At 38.6% G+C, this 19422-nt stretch overlaps 3 protein-coding genes across 3 annotated transcripts in view; all 3 read right to left on the reverse strand.

The window, feature by feature from the left end:
- Positions 1-1681: 1681 nt before the first annotated feature.
- Positions 1682-4224, reverse strand: LOC306819849 (hydroperoxide isomerase ALOXE3-like). Its single transcript, XM_079337439.1, has 5 exons — positions 4214-4224; positions 3741-3862; positions 3508-3608; positions 2792-2962; positions 1682-2575 (listed from the first exon to the last, which is right to left on the reverse strand). The coding sequence occupies exons 3-5, from the start codon at positions 3556-3558 to the stop codon at positions 2396-2398; spliced, it is 402 nt and encodes a 133-aa protein (XP_079193565.1). The 5' UTR covers positions 3559-3608; positions 3741-3862; positions 4214-4224; the 3' UTR covers positions 1682-2395.
- Positions 4225-4811: 587 nt separating this feature from the next.
- LOC306820008 (arachidonate 12-lipoxygenase, 12R-type-like) lies at positions 4812-9403 on the reverse strand (the record flags this gene model as incomplete). The annotated part of the gene is made up of 11 exons (XM_079337634.1): positions 4812-4821; positions 4951-5120; positions 5204-5290; positions 5380-5583; positions 6491-6634; positions 6778-6944; positions 7394-7497; positions 7585-7707; positions 8630-8711; positions 8882-9086; positions 9251-9403. 11 exons carry the CDS (start codon positions 9401-9403, stop codon positions 4812-4814), a joined length of 1449 nt encoding a protein of 482 aa, XP_079193760.1.
- Positions 9404-10058: 655 nt separating this feature from the next.
- Positions 10059-19422, reverse strand: part of tbck (TBC1 domain containing kinase) — a 44419-nt gene continuing 35055 nt past the window's right edge. Inside the window, exons 25-27 of the mRNA XM_079337435.1 lie at positions 18930-19089; positions 10837-12946; positions 10059-10297 (exon numbers count right to left, since the gene is read on the reverse strand). Of these exons, the coding sequence (XP_079193561.1) occupies positions 12836-12946; positions 18930-19089 (271 nt within the window). The 3' untranslated portion in view covers positions 10059-10297; positions 10837-12835. The remainder of the gene's footprint in view (positions 10298-10836; positions 12947-18929; positions 19090-19422) is intronic.

Here is a 19422-nt window from a genome sequence, read left to right on the forward strand (position 1 = left end):
ATGCAGGGGATGGGACTCATCTTTTAATTTTTTGAAGACTGAGTTAATGATCTGCTCCAACTGCCTGTTGTATAAGGTCTCCAGGCTCAGCTGTTGCTCTCCGATCAGTTTACTGGACCACTTCAACATCTGGTTCAAAGAGTTTCTGTTCTTGGTTCTTGGTTTCCAAACCATGACACAACCAAAATGATAAATCGACTCGACAACAGCACTGTAAAAAAGGCTTATGGTTTTGTCAATTTGAAAACGGGCCAATTTCCTGGCGCCCCTTTTTACACTCAGCTTCACCACTCATTTCCAAATGAAGTTTGGAGTCGATAATTGTCCCAAGAAATGTGTATGATTTTACGCATTCGACTGGTTGACCATTACTGAGTGAGTCATATCTTTTGTTTTCGTTACATTTAACTGTAATTAAGATTCCTCACACCATTTGACGAAGTCATCAAGGACTGGGTCATAGCTGTTTTCATTGCTCCCTAGAAGGCTTATGGCAGTGTCAGTCACAGTGACAGTGCCTTTTACATACTATGATGGTCCTGTTTTCATTTGTACTTATTGGTGTAAAGGATAAAAATAAAAGTGTTGAAAGCACACATCCTTGTGAAGAGCCAGAGCAAGCTTTTTAGGATAGGGTTCTATTTACCCTCACTCTCTGAGTTTTATTCGTTAAAAAGTCAGGTACATTCAGCCAATCAGACTGTAACCTAAATCAAATTGATTTAAAGGCTTGTTTATAAACACATGCGGTTGGATGGTATCAAAACAAGAGCAAAAATCAACAAATACATAATGTAATGATATCTGTAAATGTAACTATAATCATACTTAAACTACTGTCTGTCCTCCGACCCAGATCCGTAAAAGGAAACTAAATATTCTGTAAATAAAAATAATTATCGTAAATCATACTGTAAAAATCTGATTAAATAAAAACTTAAAATACGATTTAGTCTGTTAAATATTACACAACTACCATCTAATCATATTGAATTACTGTGTTTAACTGGCTGTGTCAAGATGAAAATAGTTAAATGACTCCACCACTCCTAGTCATTTAAATACTTATATACCTCGAGATATTGACCGAGGTAGTCACAGCTATTTTTAATTCTAGTCCTCTAATCAACCATCAACTGAAGCTTAATTCCTCTTATTTTGAAAACCTTTTTCTTAGTTTTTCACATCCAGTCTCAAGAACCTTTCAGCCAGTTATAGTTGTTGTAGTTTACATCCCTCCTGGCCCACATTCTGAATTCCTAAATTTACTGAATTTCCATCAAATGTAATCCTTAGCAGTGATAAAACAATTATTGTAGGTGACTTTAATATGCAAGATGTTGTTAATGATAGCCTTAGCACAGCTTTCATGTCATTATCAGACTCTATTGGCTTCACCCAGGGTGTAAACAAACCTACTTATCCTAGACCTTGTTTTAGTTTATAGCTTTGAAAACAATACTTTATCTATCCAGGAAAAGTCTCATTGAGGGTAAAAACCTCTTTTTCGAGGGAGTCCAAAATTGTTTTTGGTTCTTTATTGTGGTGAGGGAATGTGGTCACAGTTTACAGTAGATCCATGAAAAGAAGAATCAATGGTCAAATTGAACTTCCACACAGAATTAAATACAGACATGGCAATATGATAATCATGAGTAATATAACACATAAAATGTCTGACTTGCTGTTGAAAGAGAGTTTTATTGTAATCATAAAATAATAAATCCAACACATCAAAGCATCTTATCTATTCCTTAGAATGAGGATTCTTGACCCAACCCTTCAAACCATCATTGCATGATTGCTTCCATTCCTTTTGCACATACAATTCATTGAAATGATTGATTTAAGTTTCTCAGTAATAGTCAATACAACAATGCAAATATGAGTTATAAAAGAATTTTAAATTGTTTCTCAAGTCCCAGAACTAGTACTGAGTTGACACATGTAGTTACTGATCAAGCTGTATAGGTCAATTTGATGAGCCATGCGGAAGTCTAAAAAATAAAATGTCCCAGGTTAAAAAAGTAACTAATTCCTTCTTGTTTCTTGGTGAAATAAAAGACAGCAAACACAGGACATTTTTTGTAAATAAAACTTATATGTTTGTAAATCATTACAGAAGCAGATTGTGCATTGTATTGTCATAAGATGTCCTTTATATTGACAAACTAAAACTACAAGGATTAGTAATAAATGCAAAGTATTCATGATGTATTCCCTAATCCTGACCCATAATGTATAAGTCAAATAGGTTTGTTAAAAATCTCAGATCAGCATATATTGACCACATGCAGGTGTCTAAAGAAGTGATCAAACATTTTATCATTTCCTCACTTTTGGTTACACAAAGCTGAATCTGGCAAACAGCTGAAGAGGTCATACTATCTGATATTTAAATAGCAACGCTATTTTCTACCTCTCCTGGATCCATGTATGTGTATGGGATTGCAAGGAATTTATTTCTGGCTTTTATTTCTGCACTGAGGCATTGAAGCCCTCCTTGAAAATCCTTTATCAGCTTGCAGGGTATCTCCTCGCTGAAATGGTCCTCAGGGTAATTTCCCAGGGGGGCCTGGTGAAATCAATGACATGTTAAAAGCTTTTTTCTCACACCGAGATTACAATTTTTATAAAAACAAGACTTTTGACGGAAAATTGGATAAATTGTGATTGTTTTTAAATTGAAATTGGCTCAAAAAGCTTCTTAATGTCATGACAAAAAGCTGCATTAAATAATTTGGACGCAAATGTGATTCATGTAGTTCTACATAAAGACAACAATACTTACAAAGTCAGTTGACTTCTTGCTGAGTAACCACACCGTAGACATTATTTCAACCGTCACGTTGATGTCGGGGAGCGTCTGCAGCATGGTGGCTTCACTTGTTGTCCCCTTGGTGGTTGGTGGGGGAAGTTGCATGGAGCAGGGAGCGTTGGGCATCCAGCCACCATAGTCATACTGCAATAAATGATTGACAGGCAGAGAAGTTTGTATAGAAGACAACTTTACACAATATTGATCCACCAATCATATGATTTTAGTGACTCTATTATTTATCCACAGATGCATCCATTAGGTTCAAAAAGTGAGAGTTTAAGAGAAATATCTCAACATCTTTCTGCTGTATTAGCAGTAAAATGTGGTTCATGCATTCATGTTTACATCCTCATGATCTGTCATAACATTGGTTTTCCTCTGACTGACATTCGCTCAATAAAATGTTTATTTGCACAATATTTCGGTTCATGATAAAATACCGGGGAAGGTTACCTACGGTAAGTCTAGGATCTTAGTAAATAAATTCACCTACCAAGGACAACCTTATCAACCTTCCAGTACGCTGGCAGACTCTTGTCAACTTTAAATGGCTGTTAACAACGTTCAACTTCATATGCAATCAATTCCTCTCCCATTTTTAGAGACCACAAAAGCCTATAGAGCAATCTATTCAAATTATAAATGTTATAATTAATAGTTTCATTAAATAGACAAATAAAGATCACCTGTCCACAATTCACAGATGAGTGCTGTCCTGAGCCAGTGAAGATCACCATGGTGACAAACTTTACCAACTCAACCACTGTGGTAAAGCTCTTTGGGATTCCTAAGAATTACAGAAAACAAACTGTATAACTTTAACATAAAGAAGTTCGAAGTTGGAGTTATGATAGAACTGTGCATTAAAATCTATACATTGTATATCATTATAAAAAGTTGGCTGGTCTTAAAAGCCCACCTGGACAGGGTTGGGAGAGGAATCCACGTTCAAAAATGTCTGAAACCCACTTCTGCAGTTCACTGTCCTGCTGGACGTCAGCATCCTTTTTGTAGTAGCAGCCGAGGACTCCCTCCACAAACCTGAGAAATGCAAAGATGGTAACACCTCTAGTTGAATGTTACTGTCTTAATACACAAGGCTGAAGTAAGGAACTCCTCTATAGAACACATGAAATACTATTACTTTGGACTGCTGTGTTCCGTTCTTTTTGAAGGACATTTGAGCATTATTTGTCACACTGGATAAGACATGGGACCAACATACTATAGGTGGTTTGACATTTTCTAAAACATGCTCATTCACTTTCTTGCTGAGATTGATACAATGGTATTTTCTCATGATAAGTAACGTAGGTGTCATTCTGGACTCCAGCCTATGATCCCAGTCACTCTGGCCATCAATCACAGAACCTTTTGCAGAATCTCTCATACCCGACTTTGTCACTTCTCCTCTGGATTATTGCGATGGACTCCTGTCCAAGCTAACTCGCCAAGCCCTGGGCAGGCTCCAGTATGTTAACGACTCAGCTGCAAGGTTTCTCACCCCACACAGCCCTCGGCCTCACATCAACCCCCAACATTCAGTGGCTCCCACTCAGGTCCTGCTTCACATACAAATCTCCCAAAATGCATTTCCCCCCAGTACCTTTCTGACCTCCTCCACACCCAATACACCGTCCTGATCAGTGATCAATTTTGCCAAAATCAAACCAAAAAAATACAAAATAAAATAGCTTAGTCTAATTCCATGGCCTGGAGCTTTTTTAAATGTAACGTGTCACAGCCAGGCATTTTTGGGGGGGCAGACAGAAATTAAATGGTATGTACCCAATAACCTTACATCTGTATTGTCAGGCGGCTTTCATGCAAGGGTTTGAACAGAAAGAGGGCGTGGTTTAGCTTTGTTCCAATAAGTCTTTTTCCTACAATAGAAATGAGGGGAAACTTGGCCCAAACATTGAAGCCGAAGACTTACATCAGTCAGACCAAGCATCTAGTTTCTTTGTTCCCTAAGATGTACTTCATAGCCTCATGATGCTCTAAATCACCATAGCAACATGTAACACTTTACCATTTACCATTGTAAACGCATATCAAGAAAGATTCTACAATTTTGCCCCAAAATGATATAGTTCAACATCATGCAGAATTCAAACTGCCTCGAGTACCTGTGGATGATCTCCCAAAGCTTGAGTCCATCATCTCTGTAGTAGTAGTTGGGTACAGACTCCATCCCACGCTCAGCGATGTTGTCTGGTATGCAGAGGGAGCTGTAGGTCATTGAAGACAGTGATCTTTTCAGGATGGTGATCATACCCTCTCCACCACAAGCTGCATTCTAGGGAACAGTCAATATGAGGAACAATGTTAAATTATTAGATAAAACAAGTGTTCAACTTAGTGTATTTTCCTTTATCTTACCTTAGTGAAAACACCTGTCTCAGATATGAGAGCAAGTCGAGCCAAGAAGTTGATTTGCAGGGTGTAGCGCGTGTGAGGGATGAGGAGCTGAGCAGAAAAAAACCCCCTCTCTTAGTAAAAGTATTACAAGACAAAGTAATAGATCTGATGCCTAGATACCATTTAGTGGCTGTTACCTTGTACAGTGGATGCACCATGGGCACATTGCGGAGCAGGGACACAGCAAACACCTCAGCCAGCAGATGAGTGCGCAGCAGGTGAACATTGAGCTGGTGTTCGCTGAAATCTGCACTTCGAACAAAAAGCTTGGCCATCAACCAGTCGTACTCAGAATCAGAAGGAAGAAAGATGGGATTGTCTTCTCCTGGAGTCTGCTTCAGCTACAGGAGAAGGAAGGGAGATGTTGCACATTGATGGATTGTGTGTTTAAGAACTGTTTTGTTTCCACCAGAGTGAAAGAGGGTGGCAGGCTAGGACTGTATTAGGCATGAAAATATATATTTATCTGATTCTTATTCATTGCACAAGCTTGCACTCTAACCACAAAGGGGACTGTCTGTCTGTCGAATTGCCTGTTAACCCAAATTTCTCATTTACTGTTCATCCAACTGACTTTTCATCCTGTCAGGTTCACAATGAGAACCCATGGGAGAGTCATGTCAGATGCTGTGCAATTTGGGAACAGAGACACAGTAACAGTGAGTCTTAAGGTTTTTTAAGGCCTTGGAGCAAAACAGACATTTAACTTTTTTTGTGACTTTGAATGTTTTGGAGCCCACTAACAGGAGCCATTCTTACAATCTCCAATCACACACATCTTCCAAATTGAGCGGCTTATTTAAGCTGCATTTCCGGCCTTGCCTTAGCTTGCAGTGCTGCACTTAAATCCCCCCACCACCCCAGCATCCAACTAAAGGTTCACACCAGGGGTTTAAGATACGTATCATGTAATTACGTCTTAATTTCTTAATTACAACTTGTGACAAGGTTGGAGCCTTAACATCAATTTCAAACTATGTTCAGTTGCTGCAGTAAATAATTTAAACATGCAAATGTTTTATTTTCTTATTATATATAATAAGACTAATAATAATAAGACTATATTCTGAATAGTTTTGCTTGAGCTGATCCACAAGTTTGCTCCACGCTAGGGGAAAGAACTTTTACGTATTAGTTGTTTTATCATGTGAACACGTCCTGTTTGCATGTTAAACTGCCTCTTAAAAGAATAACAATAAGCTTTAAGTTGCAGCTTTACTATTAGCTGTATTTAATGGCTCATTTCACCTGAATAGCGATTGGCATCAGCTTGTCATCAGGTGTTTTGTGAAACAGGACGAGGGGAGCCGTCAAATACTGCTTCTTCCCGTTGATGGTGTTTGTTTTCACTCCATCCAAAAGCTTGTAGTCACACAGGTATATGTTTCCATTCTGTACGAAATAAAAAGGGAGGATGAGAAATGACTTGATGTGGATTTTACACAAAATAAATACAGCAAACAAGTCCACATTTAACATGTTATGGGGAAAACAAATATTCTAATACTAAGATAAAACAAAGTCAGAACAATCACCTTCATTTCATCTTTCAAACTAAGTTGACCAGGGAGGTCGTTCATGCAATCAGCGACAGGAAAGTTCTTCGGGAGGACTGAACAGCGTCTGATCAGGATGGGGTTGACACCATTGAGGTACTGGTAGCCAAAAAAGGCGTCATCTCGCCAATGTTCCTGGACGTAGTCTGGAAAAAGAAGAGTTGAATTCAAAGACTTCCAAACTCATAGCAAGAAAATCTTGCCTAAAAACACAAGGTAATAAGTGTAAATGTTAACCACTTGTGACTTTCAAAAAGATAAAATAGCTGTTTTCTGACAAACATGATTGGATGTTGGTTTAGTTAGGTTTATTTTTCCTACAGAATTTTTATTATATACAAAGTCAGACAAGCAAAGCATGTTATAAGGAAACTTGCACATGTGAAGATACGCCAAATCCTTGTGTCCAATTTTTTTCCCCCAAAAAAGAGGCCAATAGTCTCTTTAGTATTTAATGAAACCCTTTGGCTTTTCACAGGAATATAAACAAGAGAGATAATCTTTTGGCAGCAGAAAGGAATACAGTTAAATATACAAAGTATACAGCTGAATGACTGAACATGCATAACAAGTACTCTATTGAACTCCCATGTACCTGATGTGGCAGTCCTTTTGCAGCAGAACACCCGCTCAATGTCCTCAATATCAGTCCAGTTCTGTTTGCAGCGAGCCAGTCCATTAAGTTGCAGCTCAGTCAATCTTAGAAATAAAAGTAAGGATGTGCATGTAGGTGAGGCAGGTTCATGCATCTATGAATAGATCGAAGAGAAAATGTGAGGTCTTCACCCTGAAGCTGCAGTAAGTATGAACTCCGAGGCCTTGGTGAAGGAGAAGCGGACCTCACAAGGCAGAGATTCAGGGTTCTCTGCCTTCATGCAATGGGGCATTCCTTTCTTATACACATCCCAGCTGAGGAAAACAAATATCAAATTTAGAAAGTGTTTGTACAGGGTTGGTTTAAAGCAGTAGTTTCGCTGCAATTTTTTTTACAGCATGAGTGCATTTTTGACATGACACATATTTCTTTAAATTGCAAATGTAGTGCATGGCTACAATATTACATTGTCAATAAACTATGTTCATTTGGAAAATCCTTCTCACTCCAGAGACCAGTGGCTGTTCAATAAACTGTAGTTAGCACATAGCCTGCTCCTGCACTCCGATGGCGTACACAAACATTCTGGTAACTGTCTGAAACACTACTTTTTTGTGACGTAATAAGTGACTTTCCATAGCCTCACGTTCATTTGACACTTTTGGCCTGTACAGCCACATACAGTATTTCATCCTGGTTAATATCCATATACTGTGTCCATCTATTGTTAAATTATTATGACAAGTTAGATTACTAGCATACCACTACAATTATAATTTGCAATGAACAACAGGAGAAACAAAGCAGGCTAAAGTTACATCACTTGCACAAACTCAGTCATCTTTTTAACATTTTACACCTACTTTGCTTGTCAGCAAATAATTAGTGTGATCAGCCAGGAAACTTCATGTATAAAGTGTTTATTTTCTTATTCAATGTATCTTTTCTTCCCTCTGTCTTGATGCTTTTGATTTCTTGTTTGAATCACTTTGAACTGCCTTGTTGTTGAAATATGCTATGTAAATGAACTTGCCTTACCTTACAAAAGCATTATTAGGAAACTACTGCAAGTAAATTGTTTCACACTTTAAATAAACTTCTGGAAGAGTCATCAGTGTCAAAAAGTGATGTGTTTTTCATTATAATAATCATATCCAACAAGAGGTTGAGCATGTTTGGATTAATATTACTTCCAGGATGCGTAAAGCTTGAATGTGTATAAGCTCAAAGTCTTACCGGTAATCATCCCCTCGCTGCTTTAGCTCCTGCTGTCGACTGTACTTGCCAAGATGATGGGTGTCATCACAGACTGTCAGAGCTTAAAGCAAGAAACACATCAAGACTTTAAATAGTCTCAAAATACCATGTGGGTATTACATTATTTACTTTAGCCTTCTTGGTTTACAGTATATGTTGTAAATATTTACTTAATGTTTGGTGATGAGTGAGCAGCTTATGTTATATAAAGACAAGCAAGTGCCCACTAACCTCTTCCCTCTCTGAAGCGGTGCACCTCACAGTCATCGATCCAGCTGTAAATAGGGAAGTTGTAGGTGTCTCCCTCAGGCGATTTCACCTCAACCTTGACAGCGAACCAGCTGTCTTCAGGAAAAAGCGGGAGACACTTTTTTTCCAGCTCTATCAGGACAAGTTTCCCAACGGAAGCAGGGGCGCAGATGGAAAAACAAGACACCTGGAGTAATGAAAGAAAGACTCTGAAACTACCTACAAAAGATGACTGAGGTGAGGATTAACATCAGATTCATTAAAATTGTTTTAAACGTGTGCTTGTGCTAAAGAGGAAAAGTTGAAGGGGCACGTTATGCATTTTTAACAGAACAAATATTTCACACTTACTGCCCCAGTGGTGAAGGCAAAAGCTCCTTTGAAGTTGCGAAGCCATTTTTGACCACTCTCCCCATCTATCCCCACCAGATTAATGAAGACATGGTTAAAAGTGACAGCACCAGGGATGCAGCCAGTGGATACGGTCACCTCATATTTCACCATTTTCCCTCTGACAAGCAGAACACTGTCGAGGAGTGAATAACAAAAGTACATATAACTAAATTGACAATCACCTGATGAATCTGAGTGCAAAAAAGCAGCTGGATCTCACTTGACACAAAAAAAATAGAACTGGTAAAAACTGATATGTATATAGTCTTCTCCCCTTTATATACTCTAATAGTTATTCCTGAAAAATCAAATACATGTCTTACACCTGCCTTACCTGTGAATGAGGCAAAGACGTTCCTTTGATGACTTGCTGCTATGATTAAAGGTATCACCACTGACTCCTTTTTAAATAGACTCCAGTAGGAGTGTGCTTTACAAAATGTTGGGCATGTACAAACAACTGCCAGTCTTGCAAAAACACAAGATTTGCTGCAGATTGGCTCAGTCTAGGATGGTGCATAAAATAAACAGAACCGTTTTTAACGGCTAAATATGAGACCATCACACTGAAACAATACAGTCCCGATCAAAATCTTAAGATCAGTTACAAAAGAATTTTGTAACAAGAATTTGCATTTTGCAATGTTGGATCTTTAGAAGGTTCCAAGTAGAGATTGAAAATGCAAAAAGGAGATATGGGAGCAAGAAACCAAAAGTTTGATCAGGCAATTTATTGAAAAAAAACAACAAAAAAACAATTTAACTGAAATAAGCTGTTTATCAGCTGATCAAAAGTTTAAGACCATAGCACAAAAAAACCTGAAAAAACCCTCAAAACAGAAAAAGTTAGAAAAAAAAGTACTAGTAATGAGTAGCTCCACCATTATTGTGGATCGCTTCAAAAATATATTCTGGCATGCTTAATGTGAGTGTTTCTAGAAGGCTAGTGGGGACGTTGCTCCAAGTGGTAAAGATGAGTTCACAAAGGGCATCCACTGTATGGAGCTCAGCGTAAGTTCAGACAGGAAGACTGGTGTTATTCTTTCATTCATTCACCTCTTCATTCATTCTTAAACCACACCCCCTACTACCACCTGTATCTCTCTCTGGCAAGCAGGTGATCATGGGCGTGTATCATCCTGGAATTAACCAACCAGACTCTGCCACGAACTTTCTCTACCAATCAATGGCTTGCTGTCAATAGTTTAAAAACTCTCTCTCTTCCAGTCATCCCGTAGCTGCAGGCATACGCCGCAACCCTCCTCCACCCCAGTCACCTCCTTCCAGCTCAGCAGAGTCCAGGCCCCGGCTGAAACCCACTCCTCTTCTCAGCCTCCATCCTTTTCACCACCACCAGTGTCTAGACTCCACAGGGGGGCATCCTATCCCGCGTCGGCCTCACTACCCCTCGGAGCTCATGAAGTCGTCATGACGGAGTCTAGCCCCCAAAAGACTTTGCACATTTCATTCTACAATTGTTGCACATTTCATTGTAATAAATAATTGTTCATTCTTAATTAAGTCTCTCCTGATTGAACTGGAACTGATGTCCATTTTTTGTAAACTTCCCTCACCATCCATCCCCAAATGTTCTCAATCGGATTTAGATCAGTGGAACATGCAGGATGGTCCAAAAGACTGACGTTATTCTCGTGGAAGTAGTCCTTTGTCAGGAAACATTGTAAACTGCAGCATTGTCCTGTTGAAAAACCCAGTCATCGCCACACAGACGAGGGCCCTCAGACATGAGGGATGCCCGTTGCAACATGTCCACATAGCCAGCTGCTGTTTGACGCCACTGCACAACCTGAAGCTCCATTCTTCCATTGAAGGAAAAAGCACCCTAGATCATGATGGCGCCCCCTCGTCCGGAGGCATCTCCTTGTCCTGCCAGTACCGTTGGAAGCCATCCGGACCATCAAGATTATTTTTTTTCAGAGAATAAAACTTTCTTCTATCTTTGTATGTCCCATGTTGGTGCCCCATTGCAAAGTCCAAACAGGCAATTTTGTGGCGTTGAAGGAGACTTGGCCTTTGAAGACGTTTTTCGTTTTTGAAGCCCTTCTCTTGCAGATGCCGTCTGATGGTAACTGGGCTGCAGTCAGCACTAGAAGTGGCCTTTATTTGGGACGAGGAGCGTCCTGTGTCTTGATGGACAGCTAATCTAATTCTCCGGCTCAGCGACGTTGAGATTTTTTTTGGGTCTACCACTTGACTTTTTTGTTCCATAACCCTCAGGATCTTGTAAGAAAAGCAAAATGGCTCTCTTACTGCACCCAACCTTAGCAGCGATGGCACGTTGTGAGAGGCCTTGTTTATGCAGCTCAGCAATCCTACGACGTTCAAAGGCAGCGAGCTTTTTTGTTTTTGCAATCAAAAGGTCTTGGCAGTTTGATCACTTCGCAGAAAATGGAATAGAATAAAAGATTTTGCACAGATTTTGTCTTTTAAAAACTGTAGTCTTAAACTTTTGATCAGCTGTTGTACATCCTATTTCAGTTTAACAGTTGTTTTTTAATAAATTGCCTGCTCAAAACTTTTGGTTTGGAAAGTGTCCTGGCATCTCTCTGGCTACCAGACCTATAGCTTTCATATCTTGCTCTACACTGGGACTTGAACCAGCGACCCTCCAGTTCCCAATTGAAGTCCAAACATGGTTTACATGGGAGAGCTTGCAGTTGAGAAAGTTGTTTGTTGTGATGCAAATAATACTTACCGGTAACAAGTCACTCAAAACATTGTGTTAAAATCATTGTTTTATCAGAACTGTTTTTTAAATACAGAACTTAGTTGCCATTTTATTCATGGATTGACTGTGACAAACTACGCCAGCTCTCACACAAATGATTACTGTGCACAACGTCTTTAATGTTCAGTATTTGTCTCATATGTCAGACGTGTAAATTACATTGTATCATAAATGATGATGATTCAATAGAAAATCCATGACGTAATGTTAACTCATTGTTTGTTTTAGTTTGTGTCCTTCTGTTTACACACATGAGGAGAGTTGGGTATTAGTAACACCATGAATGCAATGCAGCAGGTTAATTAAACTACAGTATTAAATATACAAAGACAAGACTTTGAATTAATGCCTCTCTAACAGTGTTAAAAAATTGACATCATGACATAGTGTAGGCTTTAAGGCAGCACTTACACAGTTCTTGATTTGTACTTGTGTAACTGCTAAGGATTTAACACGTCTGATGATCAACTGGCTCAGAACAATTATAACAGTTTCATATTGGTCACAGAAAGCTCAGTTTCAGTATGAGGCTACAACACATGGCAATTATTCCAGAAAACAAAAAAAGATTCATTCTTGTTTTGAGACAAAAAAAATAGAAAACAAATGGTCTGTTAGGCATGTTAGTTGAACACATCAAATTGGATGAACATGTACAATAGTTCTTTAAGTATTGTATTAAAAGTGTCAGTAAAATGATGAGTCTGTTTTTGTCCCCTTTTTCAAATACAGCTAATTACTATTTCCGGTCTTTCAGCACATCCCTTTAGTTTATGTGTAGCTGACGTCTGGGCTCAGATCTGAGGGGAGGGGACTGTCAAGAGTCCAGTGGGCTTCAGCTTGTTGATCCCTCCGTCCAGGATACAAACACGGGGGAAACTCACCTTTACGAGGTGGGATGCAAACTGAAAAAAAGAAAAAGAAAGAGTAATTAAAATAGAGGTGAACGTCACCTCAGACGAGTGGTTTTCTGTTATCGTGGAGTCACTAGAGTGTTCTCCTGCAGTTGCAAAATATGATATTTACTCGTAACATCTTTATGCAATAACGATCACCCACAACAAGTAAGAACTGACATCTGCTGTGTAATGCATTTTATAACTTGTGAAATATACAGTGGGTATGGAAAGTATTCAGACCCCTTTACATTTTTCAGTCTTTGTTTCATTGAAGCCATTTGCTAAAATCAAAAAAGTTTTTATTTCTCATTAATGTATACTACGCACCCCATCTTGACAGAAAAGAAACAGAAATTTAGACATCTTTGCAAATTTATTAAAAAAGAAAAAGACTGAAATATCAAATGGTCAGAAGACACTGAAATCCAAAAAGTGTTATACTGTAACTATACTCTTAACAGTAGCAATTAAGTTTCAACACTTCTTTCACAATTCGTTTCAATTAAATTTCAATGCAATCTATTTGCCAGAGGTTAGCTATGTCGGAGCGCCAGTAGCGTATTAGTTTTGCATGTTCCCCATGTACGGAGGCTGTAGTCTGTGGAGCTATTAATGTGGCAAAACTATTTGAAAACACATACCGGTACACAGATCCACAAATACACACACAGATGCACAAATGCATGTACTGATCTGCAAATATACCAATACCAAATACTAATGTTGGAAAAAAGTGTCACGCTCCATGCAGGCTCTCTCTTCTGCCTTTATTTCGAACACTCAGAATCCACCATGAAGAGAGGAAAAAAAAAAAACGAGCAAGCCCCCCATGTGTGCCTAGTCTGATCTCATTGGTCGGCTGATCTGTTTCTCGTAGCTGGTCAGTCATGAGGCTTTGTCATGTGGATATGTCCCACCGCTTTTTACCCTTTTGGGAATGCTACAGGAAGCTGATGCTTGCTACAACGAGCCAATGGGCTTGGATCAGTGACGTCATGGGTTTGTGATGTGGTAGGAGAAGCCGAGTGTTCGCAGTTTGAATTTTTGCACCTAGATGAGTCTAAACATACAAAAGACACCTAGAGAATACACAAAAGAGCATATAAACCAGAAAAAGCATAATATGGGACCTTTAAAATGTAGAAAATGCTTTTCCAACACGTTTAGGTTTGTCCCAAACTATTCTTGGTCCCCAATCAAACCAAATACATTTTACATATTTAACAGTTTTAGTGCTGTGGTATTTGGCTAGATTAGGATTTATCCTTTAAGCCACATTTATTTATTATTGAACTATGTTTGTCTTTTTGAAAAATACGTAATAAGTACTATGAACTTCAACAAACACACATACATGTACAGGAAAAATAAAGAAAATAAATGAATAAAAAGAGAGAAAATGAAAATCTACATAATGGTACAATGGGCAAAACATATCACAACATCAGAAACAGTGTTACGTGTGGCTGTTTGGCACTGGTGGTGGGCAAAGGGATGATCGAGGAATTGCTCAAGAGGCGTAAATATTTGCAATAATGAAGTTGGGGAATGGATGGAACACGAATGAGCAAAAAAACAAACAGAGACCGAGGTAAGTTCATAAAATGAAACAAATAGGCCCTAGCTTATTTGAGCAAAGCACTGAACACAAATACCATTCATATAATAGTGAATTACAAACAGCAAGCTGGAAGCTAATGCTACTTAATAAAAAATGTTACATTATTAAACATGAAACCTGTTTTATTAAACCAACTCAGATAGAACAAGAAACACTATACTAACTGTAGGCTCCACCCTGTACTGTACTGTTTTGTACTCGGGCTTACTTCCTCTGCTAGCTTAGAGAATGTGGGGGCACGGGAAACGTTATGGAGGAACCTTTTCAGGGCACTCGTTGGTAAAATTCTTTGTTACCTGACTACTCTCTTATCTATATACATTTCAAACCATTCCATTAGATCCCAAGACTGGGCAACTTAAAACAATATCAGGGTTTATGACTAAATGGTGAAGACTGTTCTTAGTAATGCTGCACACGTCATGTGGATTCGATTTCACATGATAGCTGTCCTCTCTTGCAATGCAAGTGTTTCCCAATGTGACTAATGCAACAAGGTGTGCGTTTGCAAGAACGAACACATGTATATGAACTTATCTGGAATCATTTTACCTGTGTGAACGTTTGTTTGGTTCTGTCTTGCAACATATTGCTGCAATGCATCCCTGACTAAGGCCCCCCCTACACACACACCTGAACGCAGGTATTCATACAACAGAACTAAGGAGATGGTGGTTGTAGGTAGAGAAAGGTACTGTATGGATGCTAAAGGTATATTTTTCTAAAGGTCCTTCCGTCTATCCATCCATGTTCTTCTGGGTGTTCTGTTGTAGCAGGAAATTACACATTTTGCTAATAATACCACTCAATCTTTCTATCTCTCTTTAGAAGTGTGTGGTCCTTTTGCTCTTTTCACGACTACTAATTTGGGCTTTTTTTCATAGTTACAGATGGTAAAACTCTCATATTTCTGCAATGTGGACACCGTTAGAAAATGTAACTTTGTCTTGAGAGCTACCTTATCACATAACCATCAGTGACAGGCTAACTGAGTCCAATTCATTTAAGAAAATATACTGTTGCTTGACTGCGATTTTAACTTTGGAATAGCAACATGTGGCCTTGTGTGACACTTGGTTTTGATACATCAGCATAAGAAAATCTAACCAGGAAACATCTGTCCAACGTCATGAACTCATCCACACACTTGGATGCAGGAAAATCTTTGCTAATTTTTAAGAAGTTACAGTAAGACTAATATTTACATTGTTACTCATTCTTTAAAAGGAGTAGCTTCTGTATTGAAACAATACACCATTACTTAATAATTCATTCTTTAAAGTAGTTAGATCATGTTAAAAATGTGTGTATCAAATGTGATACTGCAGGTATATAAGGTGCTATGTTTCTAAACCGTCATGTCACATTTTTGTAATGTAATCTACATTAAGCCCACCACAATACCAACACACTATTTTGATCTGTTTAATCACTAAAATGCCATCTTAAAATATATATTTTCTTAATAACAATTCCCCTGAAATCATTGCCAAAATTGCCTGATGTATCAAATGTGATACATAAAAAACTTAACTATGTGGGGAAAAAAAGCTTTACTAAACATCTTAGTTCCAAAAAAAAATAAATTTCTGGCTATTTTTTAAAATGTTAGGCTTTATTAAGGTTAAAAATGAAATATAGACACACACACGCCATAAATGCCAATAGGTTATAATAAAGGTTAAAGGATTTCGATGAAGACTGACCCCACAGTGAGTGCACTAATGAAAATGCCACTGCTGCAATGTGAATGACATTTAAGCACAATTAAATCATTTTTTTTATCGACCTTTAATTTTTCCACCTGCTCCACCTCACTGACCTCATCATATATCTTTCAGTGTGGGGTTTGCCAGGGTTGGTGTGGTTTAGGTGTTAGTGTTCTCTTTAACCTTGGGTGGACCAATAAGCTTCTTGCGAAACATTGAATCTTAAAATAATTATACTTACAGCTGCGTTATGAAGCAGATCTTTGCTTAAACTAAAAGGACATGATTTCTGTACAAATGATTTCAAAGCCAGAAAAAGTTAAATAGAACGTTTTTAAGTCTTCTGCAGACGAAGTCTTCCTTTATTTTGCACCAATTTCTTAAATATTTCTCGCAACCTGGTTCATAACTGACCCCGCGCTCTCTTCAATTCGGAGGAGCTCGTACTTTCACTCGTACTTGCGCTTTTTCTTTCCAACATATGGAAGGAGGACATCTTTTCTAAATCGAGCTATTGCCTGAAGCCACATCTGCTGAGTTTTTTCATTTAAGATGGGCTAATTTATTCTAAGGAGAGCACAGAAGTGGAATTTATAATGATCACAATGGTTCTCTGTTCGGTTATGCTGAAAGGAGCAAAGATATTTTTGTGCACTGAAATGTCAAAGACAATAATTCATGTAAAACACAGTCAGCCTCTGCTACGGTCCTGGTGTATTTTAGAGGAGGCAAAGACAGAGTAGTTATTTATTTTACCATACTATACAGTATAACAGACTCATTAGCCTAAACCACAGAGATCTCTGAGCTGCTTAATGACACAATTCTTTTCATTTGCACAAAGATTTCTTTCTACCTAAAGATTTTCTCCACGCTGCTTTGGATTTTGACAATCTGAGGTCTGGATATGGAGGATAAGCACAATCTTTCATGTTAGCACAGGGAGGTTCCCAGCATCAGTCGTAGCTGAAGCATAAGTTCAAACAAGATTTCCTGACCCTAAAATTCCATTTTTCTTGTTTGTTTAGTATTTGGACACCAGGCAACTTGCATGGTGAAAAAGAGGCTCTAATAGATTGCAGGTGACTCCAAACCAGGTGTAAAGCAAGTGCTGGGTTCTTTGTTAGGAAATCTATCTTAGAAATTTGCTAAGAACAAATGGGTGATTCGTTCTGCTCACATTATGATTTTTTAATGACTGGAAATGAAACAAAAAAAACAAAGCAGGAAATGTACACCAATTGAGTAGCTCTGCTGATTAATACTGTTGCTGTTAAGCGGTTCCTTCTTTACATTAAATCTATATTAATGCAACAGGACAGATATATTGATTCAATAGCGGGGGTTCCATTACACACAGCTAAACCCATACGTTTGCATTGATTAATCTCCAGATGGACTTCAGGTGAGTCTTGTTTTTGAGAGTATTTGTTGTTTTTGATTTTTAAAGAATATTTTTGTTAAATTTGTTTGAAGTAATGTTCGATGACCTAAGTAGAATGCATTTCTAATTGTTTGTTTCTCAGATAAGCTTACAAACGAGTTTGGATAATGTTGTTTTGGGTAGTTTCATACAAACTTTTTAAAATCAGGTAGAGATCCGGATAATTAAAAAAAAAAAGTGTAAGCATCAGATACTCCTTGCAGAATGAACATTTTAAACGGCATGCTCTTATTAGCCACACACTGTTTGTAGCACTTCATAACTCTATCACCAGTGAGATCCAGTTGATGATCAAAAGGGTTGAAGGGAGACAAGATGTCTCTGAGGTCTGCTTTCACTGCCCTGACATAACCCCACCAAAAACCCTAAAGGAATAATAAAAAAAAATCTCACCAAGAAGCCTGGAGAGCAAACATCCTATGATTTTTAAATTGATTTTTGAGAGGAAAAAACGCCATAGACCGCTGTAGCCATGTGCTAAAGTACAGCTGAGGGTGATGGGAATACCATTAGGTTTGAAGGCTTGTTGATGATGTTGCTAGATAAAACCTCCGCTGATCTCCTAAGCGATTATGAATGTGAGCCAGGGGAAATGCATGACTCAGCAAAGTTAATGAGCAGTCCATGTAATTCTTCATAAGACGTTTTTCCGAACCAAAAATGTGAACCTCATGGATGAAGAGAAGGAGTATCACCAATGTGAGACTCTGACGTCCAGTTGAATAGTCTTCTCAGCATACACATCAAAGGAGAATGACACATTTCACATATTCTGCAGGTAGAATGTGGACCTGCTAGTTTAGCTTGTCCATGCTGAGCCTGGATGCATCAACAAACAGGGAGGGAGTTTAGGGATTGAGATGCAACACAGAGCTCTTCCAAAACACCAGGAAGTGTAATGATACCCTTGTTTATCTAAATCTGCCTTAACTACTGATCCCCCTCTCTTTTCTGTCAATGACAATAAAGGACTTGAATGGTACCACTTTGTGCCTGGCAGAGATAAAAATTAAAGCTTATTACAATGTCTCACAGAAAAAGCACTGACCTTGACAACACAATCAAGAGCTTGTAATATCTCAATAGAAAACAATAATGCAAAACCAGTGTATACATTCACTGATTAAAGACTGTGTATGGCTGTGCTGCAGACAGGTGTGCGTGTGTTTTGTGTGTGTGTGTGTGTTTTGTGTGTGAGTGTGTCTGCCCTCTCACCATAGCAGCGCTCTTCATGACATGACTAATGACCACGATGACTCGTCCTCTGTAGTTCTGGAGGGTCCCTGTCGCAGGACACTGCAGCAGCTCGCTGTCAGCGCCGAACGCTGAGCTGAAGGGGATGTTGATGCTGCCGGAAATATGGCCTCTGCTGAAGCTGGGCACAGCGGGGTTAAGGAGCAGAACGTTGACTGACCAGGGCCGCGGCGAAATAAGAGATGAAACTTATTATTATTATATATATATATATTTTTTAATTAAGCTTCACCTCGAAAATTCTTAGGAACCATTATATCCTGGAATGACAGATATACAAGAGACGGGGAAACAATATCAAGTCTGCACAATGATAGCGTTATTAGAGAGCTTACACTATTATAGAGCTTATCAAACCCACTCGAGAGAGCGGGGAAAAACCGTCTCTCAAAGCAGTCGTGAAGGAAGGAGAATAAAGAGAAAGATGAAGCATACTTAATGAAAGGGAAATTAA

The sequence above is a fragment of the Symphodus melops genome, assembly GCF_947650265.1.
Source record: "Symphodus melops genome assembly, chromosome: 2".
NCBI classification, from domain to species: Eukaryota; Metazoa; Chordata; class Actinopteri; order Labriformes; family Labridae; genus Symphodus; species Symphodus melops.